The sequence below is a fragment of the Megascapheus bottae genome, chromosome 34 (genome assembly GCF_031878675.1).
Source record: "Megascapheus bottae isolate mThoBot1 chromosome 34, mThoBot2.hap1, whole genome shotgun sequence".
Taxonomy (NCBI): domain Eukaryota; kingdom Metazoa; phylum Chordata; class Mammalia; order Rodentia; family Geomyidae; genus Megascapheus; species Megascapheus bottae.
In genome coordinates this window covers 6,021,293-6,043,699 of record NC_143542.1, presented here as the reverse complement: position 1 = coordinate 6,043,699, position 22,407 = coordinate 6,021,293, and the positions used below count along the sequence as shown (strand labels likewise).

The window sequence follows — 22,407 nt, the reverse complement described above, 5'->3', positions numbered from 1 at the left end:
GGTGGCAGAATATAGTGTAAAAATCATTGGAAAAACTAAAAGGCATCGATACATATGCGAATGTACACTTTGTACATAAATACAATTCCATAAATCTCTGCTGAGGTCAGTAATTCAGAGGTCCCGGGAGCTGCACGTTGAGTCCAGCGTAGTCCACCATGTACATTGGCCACTGCAGGGGAAGGACAGCAGGGTCAGGTGTGGGGCCAGGGCCTGTCATGTGACTACACCCACAGCGCTGTAGACAGCACCCACGATTCTAAGGGAACAGGAGAGAAGCGCCTTCCTCCACACACACGCCTGGCCTGGGCTTCGGGGGTCCAGGAAAGGCGGGGAAGGGGTGCACACAGGAGGGGGCGCATCTTCAAGTTTGTGTGTTTTCCCCCTGCTCTGTTCCTGAGTCTTGAACTCACGGCCCATGCACTGTCCCCGAGTTTCTTTTGCTCGAGGCTGGCGTCCTACCACCTTGAGCCACAGCGCCAGGTCTGGTTTTCTGGTGGTTTATTGGACACGAGTCCCAGGGACTTGAGCTTTGAGTGGAGATCCTCAGAGCTCACCTCCTGGACTCTGGGGTGACAGGCGTGTGCCACTAGTGTCACTCTCAAATACGTCTTAAATGGTTCTCTTTTTTTTTGTCGGTCACGGGGCTTGAACTCTGTCCCTGAGCGCTTCAGCTCAAGGCCACCGCCCTAGCCCTGGAGCCACAGCGCCACATCCGGTTTTCTAGTGATTAATTGGAGAAAAGGGTCCCAGTCTTTAGTGCCAGGGCTGGCACTGAACCTGGATCCTCAGATCTCAGCCTCCTAAACAGCGAGGATCACGGCGTGAGCCACCCGTGCCCGGCAAGTTTTAAATATTCTCAGTGTTCAGACTTTCACAGCTGGCATCTGGGAGCGGGCAAAGGCCATGCCAGGTGTCCTAGGGAGGGGTGGGGAGCGCGGAGCCGGCCCCCGGGGGCACCTGGGGCCCTGGTGGTATGTGGCCTGCCCACCCTCAGGGCCCCCCACCTGCGGACACCCACCCTCTGGTCAGCAGGCTGAGACTTGGCGTGCAGACCCCGGGTCCTGCCCACTCTGTGAGTGCCCTATGGAGGGACAGGCGGACACGGCTGTACCCCCAGGCCGGACAGACCCCCTCACAGCCCAGCTCTCCCCACATCCCACACCCACATCCACCCGAGGGCGGGGCCGGGGGAAGGGCGGGCGGCAGACCCTCGCCACGGCCATGTTACCACGAGGGAGAGCTGGTTGGTGGATGCCACGGACTCCGTGTTGGAAGAGGAGGAGGAGGAGGAGGAGGAGGAGGAAGAGGAGGAGGAGGCTGAGTTCCCTTCGGACACACGCTTGCGCTTGCGCTTGGGAACGCTGCTGTCTTTGGCTGGGGAGAAGGGAGACTGAGGCAGATGTGGGGGCCGTTCTGTCTCAGGACCCGGGGGGTGGGGGGGCGTGCTGTTCTCCACGCGGCCGCCTCCTGACCCACCAGAACCCTGGCTACCTGTCCAGCCCCCTTCCCAAACAAAGTTCAGCATCCCTAGCACAGGCCTGTCCTCCCAGCTACTCAGGAGGCTGAGATCTGAGGTCTGGAGTTCAAAGCCAGCCCGGGCAGGACAGTCTGTGACTCTTATCTCCAATGAACCTCCAAGAAGCTGTAAGTGGAGCTGTGGTTGAAAGTAGTAGAGCTCTAGCCTTGAGCAAAACAGCTCAGGGACAGTGCCCAGACCCTGAGTTCAAGGCCCACAGCTGGGTAGGGTGGTACATGCCCGTAGTGCCAGCTGCTCAGGATTGTTTGATCCAGAAGTTGGTCGCTCGCTGGGACCACAGAGTGAGACCCCAGATCTCAAAACAAAACAAACACAATGTCTTGCAGAGCGCCAGGGAGACCCAGTGTGCAGCTACGGAGACTTGAACTCAGGACCTCGGCACTGTCCCTTAGCCTTTGCACTCACGGCTGGCACTCTACCACTGCAGGCACAGCCCCACCTCCTACTTTTTGTGGGTTAATCAGAAATGAGTCTCAAGGACTTTTCTGCCCAGGATGGCTTTGAGCCATGATCCTCACATCTCAGCTTCCTGAGTATCCAGGATTACAGGCGTGAGCTACCAGTGTCGGGCTGCTTTTTGGGGAGAAACTGACCCTGGTTCCTAGAAGGCAACGGGTTGGCTTCCTTAGCCTCCAACTTACCTGGCATCTTGGCATCGTTGCAGACTTCTGCAAAAGGCCTGGAACAGAAACAAAGGGGGCGGCGGTTAGAAGTCAGGCTCCACCTGACTGCTGTGCAATCTGAATGCACTCAGATCCCATGCTGACCACCTCGCCTGCCTGTGTTTCTATTGGTGGCAGGCCTTGAGGAGGGGGGGCCTAACGGAAGGTACTGAGGCCACTGGGGCGTGGCCTAGCAGGAATCCAGAACCCAGGCTGCAGCTTCTCTTTTCTTGTTGGCTGCCATGGGGTGAAACCTTAGATACGTCTCATAGACTTTCCTTCCTGGGTTGGCTTTGAACCAAGATCCTCAGATCTCAGACTCCAGAGTAGCGGGGGCTTCCAGGTATGAGCGGTAGAGCCCGGCCTCCACACTTTTTGAGCCTGGCTGCATGGCTTGGGCTGGCTGGGAAGCCGAGGTCCCATCTCCCTCCCTCTCCAAAGTGCTATGATTACAGATGGGCTCAGGGACACAGCAGGACTTACAGCCTGGGCCCTGGCAGGCTACTAGCAGCCCCTGGGACTCCCTGGAGCTGGGGACCCCCTGGAGCTGGGACTCCTTGGCCCTGGACTGCCTGGCCCTGGGACTCCCTGGAGCTGGGACTCCCTGGCCCTGGACTCCCTGGAGCTGGGGACTCCCTGGAGCTGGGGACTCCCTGGAGCTGGGACTCCCTGGCCCTGGACTCCCTGGAGCTGGGACTCCTTGGCCCTGGACTCCCTGGCCCTGGACTCCCTGGAGCTGGGACTCCTTGGCCCTGGACTCCCTGGCCCTAGACTCCCTGGAGCTGGGACTCCCTGGAGCTGGCGATCGAGCTGGGGACCCCCTGGAGCTGGGACCCCCTGGCCCTGGACTCACTGGAGCTGGTTGACGACCACCATGCGCACATGCTCCCGTGCCCTGAGGATCTTCTCCAGCCGGTGGATGTCGTAGGTGTTGGGGTTCCGGAAGGGGATGTCGTCGGGCAGGCCCGTCACCTCCACCGCGTCCGGACTGTCTCGGATGAGCTTGTACGGGACCAGTACAGGCCGGTTCAGGCCCAGGGCCTCGCCTGGAGGGCACGGCGGGTCAGAGGGGCGAGGGCGGCCCTGGTCACAGGAGACACCCCGGGACGGTGGGCCAGGGCTGCCCCGGGTTCGCGGCAGCTGCCGGCTGCAGGTGGGGCGCGGGCACTGACCGTATTTCTCATTGAACAGCTCCTTCACCTGCTCCCGCAGGATCACCTTCTCTCCCAGCCTGTTGGCGTCGTCCTCATCTGCGGGGGGTGGGGTGGAACACAAGGGGGCTCACGGCCTGCCGCCGTGCTGTCCCAGCCCCACTCTGCCCACTGGTCTCTGTGGCCCTCAGCCTGTACATCCATCCATCCACCCATCCATCTGTTCATCCACCACGTCACCTTCTGACCAGCAGCCCAGCCTAGGCCCCAGAGCCCAGCGCAGCAGGGGCTGGGTGCAGGGCTCCTCTCCAGGCCAGCTCTGCCTGCCTCACCCTGCCCGGGAGCCCTGCTTTCCTCCAGGGTTCAGGGAAAAGCCAGGCACCTGCGCGTCCCGGCTCTGCTTCCCCGGGGCTGGCTTCTCAGGACCCCGGCTGGCCTCCAGGGCCCAGAGGAGGGCCGGAGGGGTCTCCACTGCTCAAGTCCATGGGGACAGGGTGCAGCCCCCACCCAGAATGGGGTTCACCAGGGTGTGCCAGGCGCTCGGCCACCAAGGACTGGGAGGCTTAGAGAGGTTGAGCTGTTTTCCCAAAGCGCCCAGCTGAGGCGGCAGGAAAGGCGCAGGGCGCAGCCTGGCTCTCCACGCTCAGTGGAAATGAGCTTCGGCATTCGGGTTCCTGGGCCAGGGAGGCGCCGATGCCTCCGCTGCGGCCCGTGGAGGCCTCTGGGGCCAGGTCTCCACCCGCCTGCCCCTCCACCCCTCCTGATCTCCAGGCCCAGGCAGCGTGTCCAGTCCTGCCTGATCTACCGGAGCCAGTGGAAGAAAAACAAGCAGGCTTATTAAATTACTGCCAGCCACGTCCTCCATTTTAAAGCCACGGCTCAGGGCAGAGCCTCAGGCGTCCACCCAGCTCCAAGCTCCAGAGCCACCAGCAGGCTCACACTTGGAATCCCAGCTACTCAGGAGGCTGTGACCCAGAGCCCTGAAGCTCAAAGCCAGCCAGGGAGAAATGTCAGAGGGACTCCATCCAATCAATCAGCAAAAAAGCTGGAAGTAGAGGCGTGGCTCGAGTGGTAGAGGGAGAGTGTGAAGCCCTGAGTTCAAGGCCTGAAACCAGAAAAGAAAGTTTTGAGGGGCCTTGGGCCCTCAGGGGAGGCAGGGGCAAGCCACAACCTCCCTGCACTGGATACACTGAAAACATTTCCTGGAAGCTTCCAGATTCTCTAGGCCTTTCCTGACATTGGAACCCGGGGGACAGAGGGCAGGGTGGGGCGGGATTTCCCTTTACACCCTAGGAAGGGAGACAACTCAGTGGCCAATCAGCTGGGAAGGGAGTGGCCTTCACCAGTGGGCGTGGCCTTCACCAGTGGGCGTGGCTCTTTGGTCCCAAGACCCAGGCTCCCCCAGGCAGAGCTTAGACACAGGACAGCCATCTGCAACCACCAAAGCTCCAGACCCCAGGCTCCTGAGGCAGCTGCCTCTCAGCCACAGTGCCCTCGCTCCCACCCAGAATCCACGATCCCGAGCCCTTTCCTTTGCCCTTCCACGGGGTCTCCCTCCTCCCACGTGCTGGGGTGGCAGGCATGCACACCCACTCCTGGCGGGGACAGAGGCCTGCAGAGGAGCCCTTGGCGACCCTTAGTGATCCAGCCTGACTCCACCCTGCGTCTCCTCCCTCGGGTTTGGGACTTTAACTCACAGCCCAAGGGCTCCCTAGAACCCCCACGTGTGCCATGCCTGCTCCCAGATGACACAAACCTGGTGCTGAGGGTCTGCCCCCAGCTTCTGCCTCGGCTAACCTCCCTCCAACCGGCCAGCTCAGCCCTCACCAAACCCACCTGGCGCCTCTCCACTGCCCTGCCGGCACATTCTGACACCTTTAGCCACAAGACATGCTGGGAGCCCATGAGTCATGGCTCTGTTGGCCACAGCCTCACCTGTTATCACAGCCTCTGCCCACGTCCACCCTGCGTGTTCAAGCTCAGCCACAGGCTCTTCCTAAGCCTACCTGGGCCCCAGTTGAGGCACGGCCTCCTTCTCCACTTCCGCCTACTTCTGACCCTGCCTCTGCTGGTGACCACAGGACCTTTGCATGTGTTCTCTTCTCTAGCCACAATACTCGCCCCTGCCCCCATGGCTCAGCTCTGCCCCCTTCAGGCTGCTTCTTCTCTTGGGCTCAACTCAAGACAGCATGTGCTCAGTGGGGGGCTCTACTTAGCAAACACACGCCCCTGGGCCCCATCCCAGCATTGTAAGCAAACAAGAGACATGGGTATGACTCCTCTCCTCCCCATGCCTGCGTGCATACACACACACGCACACACACACACACCACACACACGCACAAGCACACGCTCACACGCGTGTGCACGCACACACAGAGCAGACTTCACTCCAACTCTTTATTCTCTGGATCAGCTCAAAGGATGAGCTCTGAGGCCATTTTCTCACTGTGTTACCGAGCTAGCCTCCCTTCACAGCCCCTGGAGGTCTGGACAACAGGCATGAGCCACCAATACCCAGCCTGTCCCCACCAAGGCCCTGTCTGCCGGCAGCACCGGGGCAGAGGCCATGGAGGGATCTCGCTCCACGGAACCGAGCTGATAGAGGCCCAGAGGCAGGAAGGCGGCTCAGCCGCGCTCAGAGGTAGTAGGCTAACGGACCCGAAGTTACCTTCTCCAAGGCTACCGGGGTCCTGGGCCTGGCAGGCCGGCTCTGTGGCCGGGGTCACCGTGGTCTCTGCCCCCCTGGCTTTGGTCCATTTCCCGAATGATGCCCCAGGGAATGAGGGGCCCCTGGGGTCCCGGCTCCCACTGCGCTCGGGCTTGGTCCGTCTATGCAGCAGAGTCTGCCTCCCTGCCGCCCGCCGCCCGCTGCCCGCACCACCCTGGCGTGGCAGGGGGCCCAGGACCAGCTGACCAATGCAGGGTCGGGGGAGACGCGCCTCATTCTACAAGGAAGGAAACCCCTTCTCCAGAAGCCCCCCAGCCCGGGCCTGCCCCCCCCCCCCGCCCCTGCCTCTTACCAGGCTTCGGGATGAGACCTTGGAAGGGCCTGGAGGGGAGAGAGGGGGTGTCAGGCCAGGCCCGGCCAGTGGCTCCAGCCTGGGCACCCAGCTTCCTCCCGGGGGGGGGGGCTGGCGGGGACACGTGCAGCCCCGCCCCTGCCCAGCGTCGGCCCCAGGACCTGGTGACGGTGAACTTGATCTTGTCGGCCACAGCCAGGATACGCTCCAGGTTCTGGGAGCCGAAGGTGCAGGGCTTGCGGAAGGGGATCCCGGGGGGCAGCCCCTCGATGACCACCGAGCCGGGGTTGCTCTTGATCCGCTTGTAAGGCACCTGCACGGGGTATTTGATCCCCAAGGCCTCCCCTGGGGGCAGGGCGGGGGTCAGGAGGCCCTGGGCCAGCGCGGGCCTCAGGCCCTCCCTCGTCCTGCTGGGGGAGCCCCACCGCGCCTGCTCCCCCCACCCCAGCCCCTGAGGAGGTGGGGAGCGGGCCCCCCTTCTCCGCCCGCGCTCACCGTACTTCTTGTTAAACAGGTCCTGGACCTGCTCCCGCAGCGTGTTGGCGATGTCGATTCGGGAGAGTCTCGTGTCGTAATTCTCTGCAGGTGGAGACGGCCGAGCGTCAGCCATGCTGCCTGCCAACAGGCAGTCCTGGGCCTTGAACGGGGCCCGGCGCGTCCCCGAGCTTTTGTGCTCAAGAACACTCTTCCTGCTGTGCCACAGTGCACTGGCGGCCTTTCGGTGTTGAGGGGAGGAAAGAGTCTCACAGTCGTCAGACCCGGATCCCGGGATCTCCGCCTGAGCTGCAGTGCCCGGCTCCACGGGGGGCACTGTGGGGGGTTCGCCTCTAAGCCGGGCCCGCGTGGGAAGGGGGTTTCCTGTCTCCACGGTGGCAAGGAGGTGGAAATTTGGCCAATGGCTGACATGTGAAAACCACCAAAGCAGTAAACAGAACCCAGAGGCGAGACACCATGAGGACGCCCCGCTCCCGGTGGCCTTGTCCTGCCACACAGTCCCTGCCCCGACACCCCACTTCTGCCTTAACCCCCATACTATTATCACCTTATGCCACGTGGGAACATTGGTGGCTGTCTTGGGCCAGGCCCCTCCTGGCGCCAGCCCCCACCCCGTGCATGGGGTGGCCGGGACCCTAGCCACGGCCCATCTCCTTTCCTGCCCCCGGGTCTCCCCCTCCAGCCAGCCCTCCCTCAAGCCTTTCCCATTCCTCCCTTCCTCATCTTCCCTCCTCTGCTCCCCTCTCCTCCACACCACTCGTTTGTTTGTGCCAACCCTGGGCTCTGTGCTCTTGCTTGGCTCTTGCTCAAGGCTGGCGTTCTACCACTTGAGCCACACCTCCACTGCTGGCTTTTTTTTTTTTTTTTTTTTGATGGTTCCTTGAGAAGAAGAGTCCCAGAGACTTTCCTGCCCAGGCTGGCTTTGAACTATGATGCTCTGAGCTCCCCCTCCAGAGTAGCTGGGATTACAGGTGTGAGCTCAGTGCGGGCTCTCCAGGCATTTGAAAGCGTGAGGAGCCAGAGGGGCCGAGGCCTGGGGAGGCAGGCTCACCCGGGGCCCCCATCTCCCCACAGCGCCCCGCTGTGGAGCTGGCAGGGCCGCAGCCAGCCCTCTCCACCCCGGGCCCCCGACGCCCGTTACCTTGGAGTGCCTGTCTCCCGAGGCTCGCGTCCACCCGAGCGTCCCCGGACTCCCTCTCTGGGGGGGCAGGAAGAGAGGTGGGATGAGCTCGCAGTGCCTGGGCCCCAGGGTGGCACCGACAGGGTGGGGCAGAGCCGGTGGGGGTCGACGAGAAAGCTGGGGGCCTGCGGGCGGAGGCCTGGCTCCCTCCCATGCCCTCCCGATTGGGTGCCCGGGTACCTTGACTGTCCAGGAGGGGCTCCTTGATGCCCTCGGCCAGCAGCTCGGGCCTGGAACACAGCAGGGCTGTCATGCAGACCAGCCTGGCCTCCCCCGGCCTCCCCCACCCGGCCTCCCCCACTCCCCCCGGCCTCCCGCGGGCCACACGTCCCAGCCCTCACCTCCCACCCACGCTGCCCCCTCTCCCCACACCAGGGTCTGGGCAGTCTCTGCAGGGGAGGGAGGGAGAGAGGGAGGGCGGGCAGTGGAGAGGCTGGTGAGCACAGAGCTGGGAGCTCTCTGCCCTGTCTGCTGACTCTCACGGTGGGAGAGAGATGAGAGACACAGCAGGCTCAGGCCGGGCGGCAGGATGGTGAGCCGGCCTTGGCCGTGGGTCGGCTAAGCCATGGCACACACGAGCCCCTGCTGGGCCCAAGATGAGCTACAGAGCGGGGCAGGAGCACCAGTCTGCACCCACAACGGCTTGGGAGGCAGAGATGGGTGCATGGAAGCTGAGGCCCGGCTCAGTGAGAATCTGCAGCTCCTCATCTCAACAAGTGAGCCAGGCGTCCAGGGGGCCTAGCCCAGAAAAAGGCACGAGACAGGGTACAGAGGACAACTAAAGCAGGTCAGGGCTCGGGGTGCAGCTCAAGCGGGGGGGGGGGGGCTCCAGTTCAAAGTGCAGTACCATGAAATGAGCCAAAAAGATAAAGACGCCAGGCCTGCGGGGTAAGCCTGCTACAAGAGTTACTTGGGAGACAGACATCTGGGGTCGGTGGTTCAAGGCCTGCCTGGGACAAAAAGTTCCCAAGACTCAACCAATGGTGACGCCACCCTGTCACCACAGCTGTGGTTCTGTGGATGCACAGTGGCCTGGCCAGCCCCGGGGCCCAGGACCAGGGGAAGCACAAGTAGGAGGTCCCAGTCCCCGCCTTGAAAATAACCCAGGCACAAAGGGGCTGGAGACGTGGCTCAAGTGGTAGAGCGCCTGCCTAGCAAGTTCAAGGCTCTGAGTTCAAGTTCTAGTATAACCAAGACAAAAAAAAGACACCCCACTGGGTCACCACTTTCTACCCCCGGCCTGAATTCAGAGACGTGGGGTCACAGAGCAGATGCTGCCCCCCCCAACTCAGGCACAACCACTGCTTCCCCCACGGGGTTTTTTCCCCTTCTGTGTCTATCTGAAGCTTGAACTCAGGGCCTTGGTACTGTACCTGAGCTTCATTTGTTCCACTACTTGAACCACAGCTGCAATGTGTGGAGGTATTTCTGGTAGTCTAGTGGAGATAAGAGTCTCATGGGTCAGGGAGTGTGGCCTAGTGGCAGAGTGCTTGCCTAGCATACAGGAAGACTCAGGTTCGATTCCTCAGTACCACATACATAGAAAAAGCCAGAAGTGGTGCTGTGGCTCAAGTGGTAGAGCTCTAATCTTGAGAAAGTCCAAGAACAATGCTCAGGCCCTGAGTTCAAGCCCCAGGACAGCCACAAAAAATAAATAAAAAGGGGTGCTGGCTGTGGGTAGAGGCCCATGCCAGTCTGCGTGCTGTGAGAGCCCCGGGAGAGGGGGTACTGGTCCGGACCTCACCTCTTGATGACAAACTGGATGCTGTTGCTGGCTTCTAGAATCTTCCGCAGTTTGGCAATCCCAAAGCAGTTGGGCCTGCGGAGTGAGATGCCGTCGGGCAGCCCTACCACAAACAGCTCGTCGGGGTACATGAGGAACTTGGAGTAGGGCACCTTCACCGGCTCCGACGTGCCGATGGCCTTGGCTGCGGGAACATGGCCGCTCAGGGGCGAGGCACCCCGCCCTCGCCCCTGAATCCCCAGCCTGGCCCCGATGCCATGGCTCGGCCGTCCAGCCGCGCTCACCGTAACGGGAGTTGAACAGCAGCTCCACCTGCTTCCTCAGGGGCCGGATGGCGTCGCCCGGGCTGTCTGGAGGAAAAGGCTTGGTCAGCAGCCGTGGGCTCAAGGCCTGGGCCTATGCGGGTCAGTATGGGGCCCACGCTACTGGGCCCACACCCCACGTGCAGAACCAGCCTGCATGGAGAGCTGGGGGAGGCGGGAAGGACCGAGCTGGTCGCTGGGCACGGGGGCTCACGCCAGTCATCCTAGCTGGCTCAGATCTGAGGATGGAGATTGAAAGCCACGTAGGCCCTGAGTTCAAGCCCCAGAACTGGCACAACACATAAATAAACCACACTCTGCAAGTCACCCAGCTGTAGGAACAGCAAAGTGCAAACCACAGCCTCTTCTTCCAGGACGCGGCTCTGGACACTTCCGACCCGGCCTCCCAGTTCTAGAGCCATCTCCAGACCCTCCCTTCCCACAGCCCGCAGGACTCAGGCCCCACAGGCGATACTGGAGAGGAGGGGGGGGCAGGGCGTGGCCTCACCCTCCGAGGGTCTCTCCTCGGGACGGAGGTCCTCGCTGGGGCCTTTGTCTACGAGAGAAGAGAGGACGGCGGGAAGCCAGGACCCCCTCACCGCAGAGGCTCAGCCGGGCCACAGGACTCGGGGCAGAGGTGGGGAGAGCCAGCTGCTGCTCCCGAGGGGATCAGGGCACCCACCTAATCGTGTGACCCACCTCCCGGGCTCCACACACAGACAGAGTCCGGGACCACCTGGCCTGCACCCCAGAGCCAGCCGAGCCGCTCTCCACACCGAGGGCACGTGAGCGGAAGGCAGGCTGTGCTTCGTGGCACCTTCCTGTCGTCCCGGCCACCAGGGCAGACAGGACGGAGGTGCAGTGCCCAGGGCACCTTGACCAGCCCCTGGCCCCCTGCAGGCCTCCGAGCAGGGGCATCTGGCCCCAGACAGAAGGAGCGAGGCCACGGGGACACCTGGGGTCCCCTCAAAGGCCATAGCTGTGACCCTGCTTCCTCTTTGGTGGCCCAAATGCCACAATGTGGGAAGGGTGTGGTTCGGCATCCAGGCTCCCGGGAGGACAAATCCCTGGGGAGACCCTGGCCCCATGCCCCCCGCCCCCCCCCCCCGTTTCCAGCAACCTCCACGGATGAACAGCAGGTGGAGCCTACAGTGAGCAGAAGGATCTAGAAAGGTAGAGGGGGCTTCTGGGAGCCTCCTGGACCGCCTCCTCCCTGCAGTGCACCAGGGTTGGCTCTACTTAGAGCTGAGATACTGCACCAGGTGTGGATGACGCAGCGGTGGGGCATGCAAACTCTGGTCCAGGCTTCATTTCACCCCCGTCCCCCACCACTGAGCCCCGAATTCCACCGCCAGGGCCCCTCCCCGCCTTACCCGCCAGCACCTCCATCCCGCAGCCCGAGTCTTCCGAGGCCAGGGGGCCAGGCAGGGAGTCACCCATCAACTCCGGGCTGGGCGAAGGGTCTGGGGAGAAATGGCCAGCGGTGGGCATGGCTTCTGGCTGGCCCCGACTTCTGCCTGTCCACCTCCCACCCCTCCTAGTAGCCTCAGGCCTGGGAAGGGGTGCAGGATGGGACTTTGGGGTGTCTGGCTCTCTAGCTCTGACTTGGGCCTTCACACAGGGTCTCACCCGAGCTTTGCCTCAGACCCCGTTCCTCAACCTGTGCCTCCCGAGTGGCCAGGACAGCAGAGTGTGCTGCCAGGCCGGGCGCGGGCAGGAGCGTGAGGGACACAGGCTGCCCCCGCCCCGTCCACGCACGCCCAGGGTCCAGCCCCTCCGCCTCTGACCCCAACCTGGGACGGTGACCTGGATGATGTCCAGGTCTTCTGGCTCAATTTTGATCGGCCTCAGGATGCCAAGCTCCCCGGAGGTTCCTGCGTGGAGGCAGCGGGGGCTCTGGTCAGGGTGTGCGCTAGGCCGGGCTTCCTGAGACCGGCAGGAGAGCCCGGGAAGTCCTGTCCCCTCCCAGGCTCCTGCAGGCCCAATGGAAGGGCAGGGCAGGCAGGCCTCAGGACCCCTGGCCGCCCAGGGTCTGCGTGCTGACCCTCCCACCAGCCCGCTCACCTGGCCCGCAGTCCACGGGGGAGCCGCTGCCCTGGTCCAACCTGAGGAGGAAGTGCAGGATGGGAGCACTGCCTCGCTGGGCCCCCATTCCGCAGGAGGCACAGGCCTGGCTGGCGGGAGGTGTGGGTGAGGTGCCCTGCAGGCAGCAAGCAGGCCCTGGGGGCCCCGGGGACCACGGGGGTGGGGGCGCCCGGGCGGGCGTGGGGTCTGCGGGGTGGGGGGGCCCGGGGTGGGGCATGGGGTCCGCGGGGTGGGGGCGCCCAGGCAGGCGTGGGGTCCGTGGGGTGGGGCCAGGCCACCATGCTCACCTGCAGCCTGTGGGGCTGTCCTGAGGCGGGCTGGGCGGCTCCAGCTTGGGGACGTCTTTGGTACACTTGTTCCCTGGGGAGGGGTCCAGCAAAGTGATTTCTTTACTGACAGCACCAAGGCTCAAATTCAGGGCTTCGTGGTCACTCAAGGCCAGCGCTCTACCACTTGGGCCACAGCGCCACTTCTGGTTTTCTGGTGGCTTATTGGAGGTAAGAAAGTGGGAATGTGGTAGAGAGCTCGCCCAGCATGCACGAAGACCCAGGTTGGATTCCTTGGTACCACATACACAGAAAAAGCCGGAAGCGGTGCTGTGGCTCAAGTGGTAGAGCTCTATCCCTGAGAAAGCCCAAGGACAGTGCCCAGGCCCTGAGCTCATCCCCCATGGCCAATCAAAATAACCTCCAGAAAAGTAAGAGCACCAATTGTCAGTGAAAAAAGAGAGCAAGCCCAAGGCCCTGGGTTCAAACCCCAGTATTCTCAATTGATCAACCAATATCAGAGAACTAAATAAACTAAGGCTTGCAGACAGCTCAGAGCAGGACTGACACTGGTCAAGGGTGTTTTGAGGTGTACTGAGGGGTTGAATCTGAGACTCAAGTGTCCCAGTACAGGCTAAGGGTGCACAGAGGAATTGGGGTTCACAGCAGACAGTGGTCTCTGCTTACCTGTGAAAATCCGCTCGTCAAACATCCTGTGGAGAGAGGGGAGGTGTGAGGCCAGGCTCGTGTGGGCTCCCGTGGGCTCCTCCAGGCTCCCGGTCCCCCCCAGTGACAGTCACCAAGGATACACACTGTTTTTCCAGAGCCGGTCCTTGATCCCAGAGCATGGACGGCTACCTGTCCCCTACCAGGCCTCTCCTGGCTCTGTGCTTCGGCCAATGTCACCTATGTCCCTGAGTTTGGCCCCCAGAGCCACTCACCAGAGCCACCCAACAGGCTCAGTGACACAGCCATCAAAACAGCATGTAAGCTGGGCACTGCCGGCTACTCTTGTGCTCCCAGCGACTCAACGGCTGAGGATCAGGGTTCAAAGCCAGCCCGGACAGGAAAGTCCCGCAGGCGATTATCTCCAATAAACTACAGACAAAGCACTGGAAGTGGAGCTATGGTTCAAGTGGTGGAGCACCAGCTCTGAGGGACAAGGCCTGAGGTCCTGGCTGCCACCACCTCCAGAGGGTGCTGTGCCCGCACTCACCTTGCCTGGGCACCCAGATGGTGCGGGGACCTGGGACTGGGCTCTGGTCCCCGGCCACCTGCCTGCTCACAGCTGGCCAGGGACATCCCCCGACCCGCAGAGGCTGGGGACGGCCAGGGTGTGTCCCCAACAGGGGGGTCAGCTCCAAACTCCAGATCCCAGAGCATAGGCCAGCCGTGTGTGCCACCCACACCTTTCTCTAGGCTCTGTGTGCCAGGCGTGGAGCCTGGGGCCGGGTACCTGTTCAGCATGTGCTCCAACTGGCCAGGCCTAGCCGGGCCCAGCCCGGCTCTGTCCAGCCCGGCTCTGTCCAGCCCAGCCCGGCCCAGCCCGGCCCAGCCCAGCCCTGCACCTCTTAATGATAAAGTGGATGCTGTGCCTCTCCTCCAGGATACGCTTCAGCTTGGGGACCCCGTAGGTGCAGGGCCGCTTGAAGGGGATCTTGTCGGGGATGCCCACGATCTCCACGGCCTCGGGGTCACAGGCGATCTTCCGGTAGGGGACGGGGACCATGTGGTCCAGGCCCAGGGCTTCGGCTGCAAGGGCAGGATCCAGGCTGAGGCCAGCAGAGGCCACCTCCGGTCCCGACCTGCTCTGCCCGCAGAGCCAAACCCCATCGCCATCTTGGTAGGCGTCTAACCTCACCTCTGCCGGTCTCTGCCACCGCCTGGCTGCCCACGGCCTAATGGCGTGGAGCGAGTACAGGCTCTGCCACCGAGCACCGCATCACAGCTGTCTACCCACTGCCTGCCTGCTATCCACCTACCTACCTGTCTATCTACATGTCTGTCTGTCCATCCATCTACCTACCGTCTGCCCATCCATCCATTCCATCTGGCTGGCTAGGGGCCACACCCCAGCACCAATGCTGGCACACAGTCCCCTCTGCCCCCCTCCCAGCTCCACTGGGTCACCAAAGGCTTTTGCTGTTTCCTTTCCTCTGTCTGTTTCTGTTGTCTACACAGGGCCCCAGGATATCACCGGAGCCTCTGGGACTGCAGGCGTGATGCTCTGCCATGCCCAGCACCACACACTTCTGAGGTGCACACACTGGGGGGCCCCCTCACCCCGCGGCCATCGGGCTGCCGCCTGGCTTGGCTACAGCTGGGGCTGCGTCGGTGGCTTTGACAATGAGATCTCACAATGAAGTCACACTTAGCTAGTTGTCAAATGAAACCCCACACACCTCAGCAGCGCCAGCCCTGCTCCCCGCCCGCCCGCCGCCCCAGCCACCCATGCAGTGCACGAGCTCTGGTTTTCTTCAGCAGCACAGCCAGAAGCTCGGGTGGAGAGAGACGACCCTGCCTGCACTGCCCACGGGGGAAGTCCACGCCAGACAGACGTGTGCCCCTACTCCTCTCATATCCCTCAGGGACAACGTCCTTGCCTCCCTGAAGGCTGAGGCGCCCTTCTGCTCCTCGTGTGTGTGTGTGTGCGTTGGTCCTGGGCTTCAACACACGGCCTGGACGCTGTCCCTGAGCTCTTCAGCTCCAGGCTAGCGCTGGGCCGCTTCAAGCCCCAGCGTCACTTGGGGCTTTTGGCTGGTTAACCGAGTGAGAGCCCCAGGACTTTCCTTCCAGGTTGGCTTTGAGCTGGGACCCGGGGCTCTCAGCCTCCTCAGCAGCTCAGACGACAGGCGTGAGCCACTGGCGCCTGGCTGTGTCACCTCTGGGGACAGAACGGGGCGATGCGTGCGGCCGGGGAGTGGGTGGCAGTCTGAACTCAATAAAGGCTGCATGAGGCAGTGACCCTAGAGGCTCACAGGACCCAGGCATAAGGCTCACAAGGACTTTGGGGGACCCCACATCCCTCAAGTGACACCCTGGGGTTCACAGGCTGGCTGAGGCAGCACCCGGACTGGGGCTCAGTGCTAAGAGGGGCACAGAGCAGGAGACGGCGGGGGCCGCAGGGGGCCGGGTGTCTGGAGGCCCCCACCCCAGTCCACAGGGGCTGTCCAGGCAGGGAGCGCTGCTGAGCGCTGGGGGGCAGCGGGGGCGGGAGGCGGCCGGCGTCCTCACCGTATCGGCTGTTGAAAAGGATCTGCACACACTCCCTCAGCGTGTTGATGTCCTCTGTGTCCTTCAGGAAGGCGTCCCATTTCTCTATCAGAACAAAGGAGGCGCCGTGAGGACCGGTCCTGCAGCTGAGCTGCCCTGCAACCCGGCCGCCGTGGCTGGTTCCCAGCCTGGATCTCGGGCAGATGGAGCAGTGGGCTGTGCTGGCCTCGTCGGGGAGGCCCTGGCTCTACCCCCCCCCGCCCCCATTTCCTACTAATAGGAGTTTTCAAGTCAGGGGCCGTGGCTCAGCCAGCATCCCAGCCTCTCAGGAGGCTGCAGGCGGAAGACTGGGGGTACAGTCCAGCTCAAGAAGGAGGTGCCCCAAACCCCTGCTCAACAAAAACAGCTCCACAGAATGCCGAGATCCGAGATCTGAGACCCAGGCATTGTGGCTCACAGCCAGCCTGAGCTGGGCAGAAAAGACTCCATGAGACTCAAATGTTTTTGGCAGTCCTGGGACTTGAACTCAGGGCCTGGGTACTGTCCTTGAGCTTCTGTTTTTGCTCCAGGCTAGCACTCTACCGCTTCTGGCTTTTTCTGTGTGAGTGGAACTGAGGATCGAACCCAGGGCTTTGTGGATGACAGGCACCCCCCCCCCACAAGACTCTTATCTCCAATAAACCACTCAAAAGTCAGACGTGGAGTTGTGGCTCCAAGTGGTAGAATACCAGCTTTGAACACAAGAATACCCAGAAAACAGCACCCAGACCCTGGACTTCAAACCCCATGGCTGACAGAAAAAAAAAAAAAAGTTTCTCATGGTGGCCCACGGTTATCATCCCACCTAGCCAAGAACCATAAATAGGAGGATCACAGTCCAGATATAAATGGGAACCTTACCTGAACCGCGATGAAGGGAAAGAGGGCTGGGAATGTGGCTCCCCAGTCCAGCTGTGGGTCAGGAGATCCACAGGAGCCACAGGTAAGGATCACTTACTTCAAGTTACATTTGAGGGCCATTTGTTACACGGCTGCAGCTAGCTGTTACACCCTGGTGTTACTCAGTGCCCCTAGAGTAGGGCCGTTCTCTCCTTTCCTGGTCATCAACCGCCCCCCTTCCCAGCCGGGTCACAGCGGAAAGGCCCGCCTACCTGACTTGTCGTGGACGATGGAGAAGAGAATGCGCTTGGAGGCGTGAACGTTCTGGATTAGAGGCCCCGCGGGTCCCGGGGGCTTCTGTCCTGGACGGGAGGGAGAGGAAAGGGGCAGGCTGAGGGAGTGTCCACCCCAGCCCAGCGACACCCTGGCACCAATCCCAGCCTGGATCCTGACCAGGCCCCAGTCACCGCACCTGCCTGGTATCTAAAGGCTAAGTGAGCCAGCAGAGCGTGGGGCCACAGCCCCCAGCCCCCGCTCCAGAAGACAGAGCTTGTTCTTCTCACCTTCGAGAAACAGCAGTAAAAATATCAAGGCTCACGCCTGTCGTCCTAGCTACTCAGGAGGCTGAGATCTGAGGATCACAGTTCAAAGCCAGCCTGGGCACTAAAGGCCATGAGATTCTTATCTCCAATGAGCCACCAGAAAACGGAACTGGCGCCCTGGCTCAAGGGGTAGGGCGGTAGCCTTGAGCGAAAGAGCTCAGGGACAGTGCCCAGGCCCAGAGTTCAAGCCCCATCACACACACACGCACACCATGTAAGCACCTACTATGTGCCATGGAGCTTTGTCTCCAGCTTACCATTTTCCTAGTATGCCCACCCCAAAACCTTTTGGATAAGGGGTACTCAAGCGTTTAGCTGATGTGGAAACTGAAGCTCAGAGCATGAAACAGGCAGCCATGCTCCTCACAGCTTCTCCTGGGCCCCGGAGCCCAGCACCCAGGCAGAGCTCGCAGTAGGTGATCATTTGGTAGGGGTGTGTGTGTGTGTGTGTGTGTGTGTGTGTGTGTGTGTGCGTGTGTGTGCATGCGCATTCCCCCTCCAGACTCCTCGGGAGGCCCTGGGTGGCTCTCTACCAGGCCAAGGAACACAAACGGATGGATTACTGGGGGTCAAGTGCAGTGGGGTCTCAGGACGCCCTGTGCCAGCCCAGGCCTGGTTAGGAATGCCCCTCTGGAGCCAGCGGGCAGGGCCCTGCCCGGCGCCCCTCGCTGCATTACCGTAGCAGTCGAAGTCGTGGGCGGCCGGCGCCTTGTGCTCGGGTCCTGGCCGGCCCAGACACAGGTCCTCGGGCAGCAGCGGGCCGGGGGTCTCCTGCTTCAGGTCGCGGAGCGCGTGGCCGGGCAGCGCGCTGCTGTAGAGGAAGCCGGCCCCCGAGGAGGGGGTGCTGGGGGCCGGCGGGTTCTGGGGGGCGGCCCTGGGGGCCTGGCCATGCAGGCCGCCGTCCCGGGACGCCTTGGGAAGCAGGGACAGGCCGTTGACCTCCACCAGGGCTTTGGAGTCGCACCCGCCATCATCCAGAGGCCTGGGGGAGACGGGGCGGTGTCTCTCCCATCCCCCTCCCGCCCATCCACACCCCTGGGGGGCACAGGCCTGGCTGGGGGGTGGCTGGGAGGGGGAGGGCTCAGGCCTGCTCCACCTCCTGCCTCTGCCACCGAGGCCCTCCAGAGCTGGGCCAGTGCCCAGCGCCCGCCCTCACCTCTTGAGCTTGAAGCGGATGCGGTGGCTGTGCTCCAAGATGGCCATGAGGGCTTTGGGGTCGTACTCCGCAGGCCTCCGGAAGGCCAGGCCCTCGGGCAGCCCCTGCACGGCCAGCAGCCCCGGCTCCCTGAGCAGCCGTTCGTAGGGCAGCGGTGCCACGCTGGCCCTGCCCAGGGCCTCACCTGCGGAGGGGAGGACGGGCTGAGCACCGGGCAGCCAGCGGGGGACGGGCTGGGGCTCAGGGCGCGGCACAGCCCCTCACCGCCTGGCCAAGCTGTGGCCCTGAAATCTGGGCTCACCCCAGAGGCGGCTGGTCCTCCCTCCTCTCTTCTCCTCCCCCCTCCTCCCCTCTCTTCTCTTCTCCTCTGCTTTCCTCGCCTGGGCCAAAGGACAAGAGAAGTGTGGGGTGGGGCAGGGCAGTAATTAAAAATGGAGACGGAAAGCCAGCCCGGTGGCTCACACCTGTAATCCTAGCTACTCAGGAGGCTGAGATCTGAGGATCAAGGTTCAAAGCCAGGCCAGGCACAAAAGAACCCGAGACTCTTATCTCCAATTAACCACCAGAAAATGGGAAGTGTGGCTTGGCTCAAGGGTAGGGTGGTAGCCTTGAGCTGAAGAGCTCAGGGACAGCACCCAGGCCAACTTCAAGCCCCATGACCCACAAAAAAACAAAAAAATGGAGAGGTAGAAAGAAGATGGGGCTTTCATGTAAGGAGGGCAGGAGGGAGAGAGCGCGCGGGATGAGGTGGGGGAGAGAGGAAGGCAGACAGGGGCAGCGGCACCAGCTGTGTTGCATCCCCGGGGACCGTCCCCACTTTAGAGGCCAAGGCCAGGAGGCCACAGCAGGGAGGCTGTGTGGGGAGGACACAGCAGGGAGGCCATGGCAGTGCACCAGAAATCAAGGCCCCTGGGGATGGAGGGCACACAGCCAAGGCCGTCACGGGAGGGAGGGGGTCACCCAGGGCCCTGACACTCGACGACTGGCGCCTCCCCAGGGGCAGGCAGGGCCTCACCGGCAATTGGACTGCATTTGCAGTCATTCAACAGACACCTACCAATACTCAGCCCTAAACCACAGGGCGGAGTCACCCAGAAGGACAAGTGGCGCTGACAGAGGGTGTCCCTGGGCTGAGTGGAGGTGGCAAGGAGGAGGGGAGGAATGAGGGGAGGGTGGGAGGTGTCAGGGCCATGACAACCAGACCTGGGGCAGCGCAGAGGGGGTCAGCGCAGAGGAGGGTGGGGTCAGTGGGGAGGGGCGGGGTCAGTGGGGAGGGGCGGGGTCAGTGGGGAGGGGTGGGGTCAGCAGAGGGGGGTGTCCTGGGGCCCGGGTGACCAGAGGCTCTTACTATAAAGAACATCAAACACCTCCTCCACCATCTTCTGCAGCAGGTACACGTCTGCACCCGCCTCCAGCGACGCCCGTGCCCCACGGCCGCCGCCCTCGCCCCGCGCCGCTTTCTTAGGGTGGTCGGCCTCCGGATCCTTCCACGGGGGTCCCCCTGCCGGACAAGGGGCAGGGGTCAGGCCTCTAAACTACCCGCCAAAGGGGCTGCTGCCCTGGCCCTGCCAGCTGAGAGACAGGGCAGGTGGGTGGGCATGAGAGAAGGGGAGGCCAGGCGCAGGAGCTGCCCGTCCCCGTCCCCGTCCCCGTCCCCCACCCCACAAGGCGTGTCATCTCAGACGTGGGCCCCGCCCCCCCCCCACCAGCCAGGCTTGGGTCTCAGAATCCTGCATCCAGGCTGGCTGGCCCAGGTCGGGGAATTGGGACTCTGGATAGATCCTTCTAGAATATGCTAGAAGCTGCATCAGAAAGGGGACACACACACACACACACACACACACACACACACACACACACACACACACACGCCACGTGGGGCCTGCGCTCCTGCAAGATCCACACAGCCTGAAAGACGGCAGCCAAGTCCCTGGCTATAAATAGCAGCGTGGCCAGCCGGGGGGGGGGCACAGCCGGAGCCCGCCCTGGCCAGTGCCCAGCCTGCCGACCACCCTCCCAGGGCCACGTGCAGTGCTGGGGGCCACGAGCAGGTCTGCCTCTGAGACAGCCGTGGCCCTGGGGACCCCACGCAGCTCAGATTCGGGGTGTGGTTCTGACCCTATTCCTAGTGAGGGATGCTGGGGGGACCTGGGCTTCCTTAATCCCTGGTTCCTGGGGTCCAGCACTTGCTCAGAGTCAGGGAAGGGCCTGGTCGCCACGCTGACCCAGATCTGAGCTCCCCGTGTTGGGGCTGTATGGTGTGGGTGGTGCCTGGTGCCTGACTCTGGCTACTTTTCCTTTCCTTTTCTTTTCAGTTGATCATGGGGCTTACACTCTGGGCCTGAGTTCTTCCCCGACCTCTTCAGCTCAAGGCTAGGCTCTACCACCTGAACCGCTTTTCTAGTGGTTAATGGGAGTTAAAAGTCTCACGCACTTTAGTGTCTGCATGGCTTTGAACCACCATCCTCAGATCTCAGCCTTCTGAGTGGCCAGGATGACAGGTGTGGGCCATAGTGCCTAGTGTGTAGCTTTCTCAACTGAGGTCACAGTGTAGGCCCCACGGTTGCCTGGGGCTGGTCTTTGGGGTTGCGGGGTCAAGGCTAACCCACCACAGAGGAACACCCCAGGCCAGAGGCACTGAACACCAGATGGAGATTTAGGGCCTGGAAGGGGGGGGGGCTGGGAGACTTGGGGGGGGCAGGGAGAGGAGGGAAAAGGGAGAGGAGGGACCAGGCCCTGAGGTCTGGGGAGAAAGGACAAGGAGTGCAGGCTCGGGAGGAAGGGCCGCATGGACTAAGAAAGACTAAATAAAGCCAGGCACTGTGGCTCACACCTGCAATCCCAGCTGTGCAGGATCAAGGTTGGAAGCCAGCCCAAGGCAGACAAATCCCAGAGACGCTTCTCTCCAATGACCCACAAAAAAAGCTGGAAGGGGTGCTGTGACCCAAGTGGAAGAGGGCCAGCCTTGAGTGAAAAAGCTCAGGGACAGCACCCAGAACCTGAGTGCAAACCCTAGCATGTGTGTATGAACACGTGCACATACGCACACACACACACACACACGCATGTACGTGCATGCACAGATCCCAGCAGAGCCCCCTCAGTTTCTGGGGGTCCCCCAAGCAGGAGGAAGGGAAGGGCCATCCCAGCACCTCTCTAGTGGCAAAAGATCATGGCTCTCAGAGCAGAGCCAGGCTTTGAACCCAACTCTAGGCCAGCCCCATCACTGGCCAGCTGCGGCCACTGTGCCTCAGTTTCTCCTGGGTGAGCCAGGCAAAGCAAGTGGCAGATGTGGGACCAAATCGTGGCGAGATGAGGGCTCCAGCCACAGGAACAGCAGGTGGGTGGACACACAGACAGGCGTGGTTACCCCCCCCCCCGCCCTCCCAGCCGGGCAAGGAGCCCGGGTACTCACGGCAGAACCTCAGGAAGTCCGCCTGCAGCTCCTTCCTGGCGTTCAGGAACATTCTGCCCTTGTCCGTGCCCACCACGAAGGCGCTGTCATCACGGACGGCCACACAGGCCACCTCGGCGTTGAGCTTGGACAGCGCGCAGCACTGCGGAGGGCGGGCGGCCATGAGCACAGCCCCCCCGGCTCACGCGCCCCTGAGACGCGTGCAGGTCGGGCGGCTCTGCCCAGGGGGCGTGGGGGCTCCCGGCCATCCCCTCCCCGCGCACCATCGAGTCCAGGGCCGACACCAGGCTGTTGATGATCTCGTCTTTGCGGGCAAAGGCGGGGCTCCAGCGGTCACCGCAGCCGTGGGCAGCGAGGTCACAGCGCTTCCCCAGCAGGGCCATGGCCACCTGCAGGGGAGGCGGGCCGGTGGGTGGCTATCCTGGGTGGGTGGACACCGGGAAGGACCCGTCCTCAAACGCCCCTCGGGCTGCACGGGGTGGGCTCAGGCCCACGCCCACAGCACCCCACTTGCAGGCCCTCCATAGCTCCCACGAGACCTCTTCTGAAGACAGCCATCCACGTAGTCCGAGCTGGCCTCGCCTGGCTGAGGCGGCACCCTGGGCCCCACTCGGGCCTCCGGGCTCTGTGCTGCTCCTCGGCGGACTTTGTCCCACCCCCAGCGGGGCCCCTGGGGCCCCTCTGCCAGCCAAGA

General features: G+C 62.6%; 1 protein-coding gene across 1 annotated transcript; it reads right to left on the bottom strand.

Annotated features, from left to right (window-relative positions):
- Positions 1–17: 17 nt before the first annotated feature.
- Gtf2ird1 (GTF2I repeat domain containing 1) lies at positions 18–22,096 on the bottom strand. The gene is made up of 26 exons (XM_090324403.1): positions 21,977–22,096; positions 21,714–21,855; positions 19,647–19,799; positions 18,299–18,482; positions 17,820–18,124; positions 16,813–16,902; positions 15,683–15,766; positions 14,017–14,200; positions 13,136–13,161; positions 12,470–12,542; positions 12,162–12,202; positions 11,891–11,971; positions 11,471–11,560; positions 10,606–10,653; positions 10,080–10,145; positions 9,796–9,979; positions 8,232–8,281; positions 8,013–8,069; positions 6,872–6,955; positions 6,538–6,721; positions 6,377–6,405; positions 3,375–3,452; positions 3,056–3,248; positions 2,182–2,219; positions 1,232–1,377; positions 18–172 (listed from the first exon to the last, which is right to left on the bottom strand). Exons 1-26 carry the CDS (start codon positions 22,094–22,096, stop codon positions 107–109), a joined length of 2,796 nt encoding a protein of 931 aa, XP_090180529.1. The 3' UTR covers positions 18–106.
- Between the last annotated feature and the right edge of the window lie 311 nt (positions 22,097–22,407).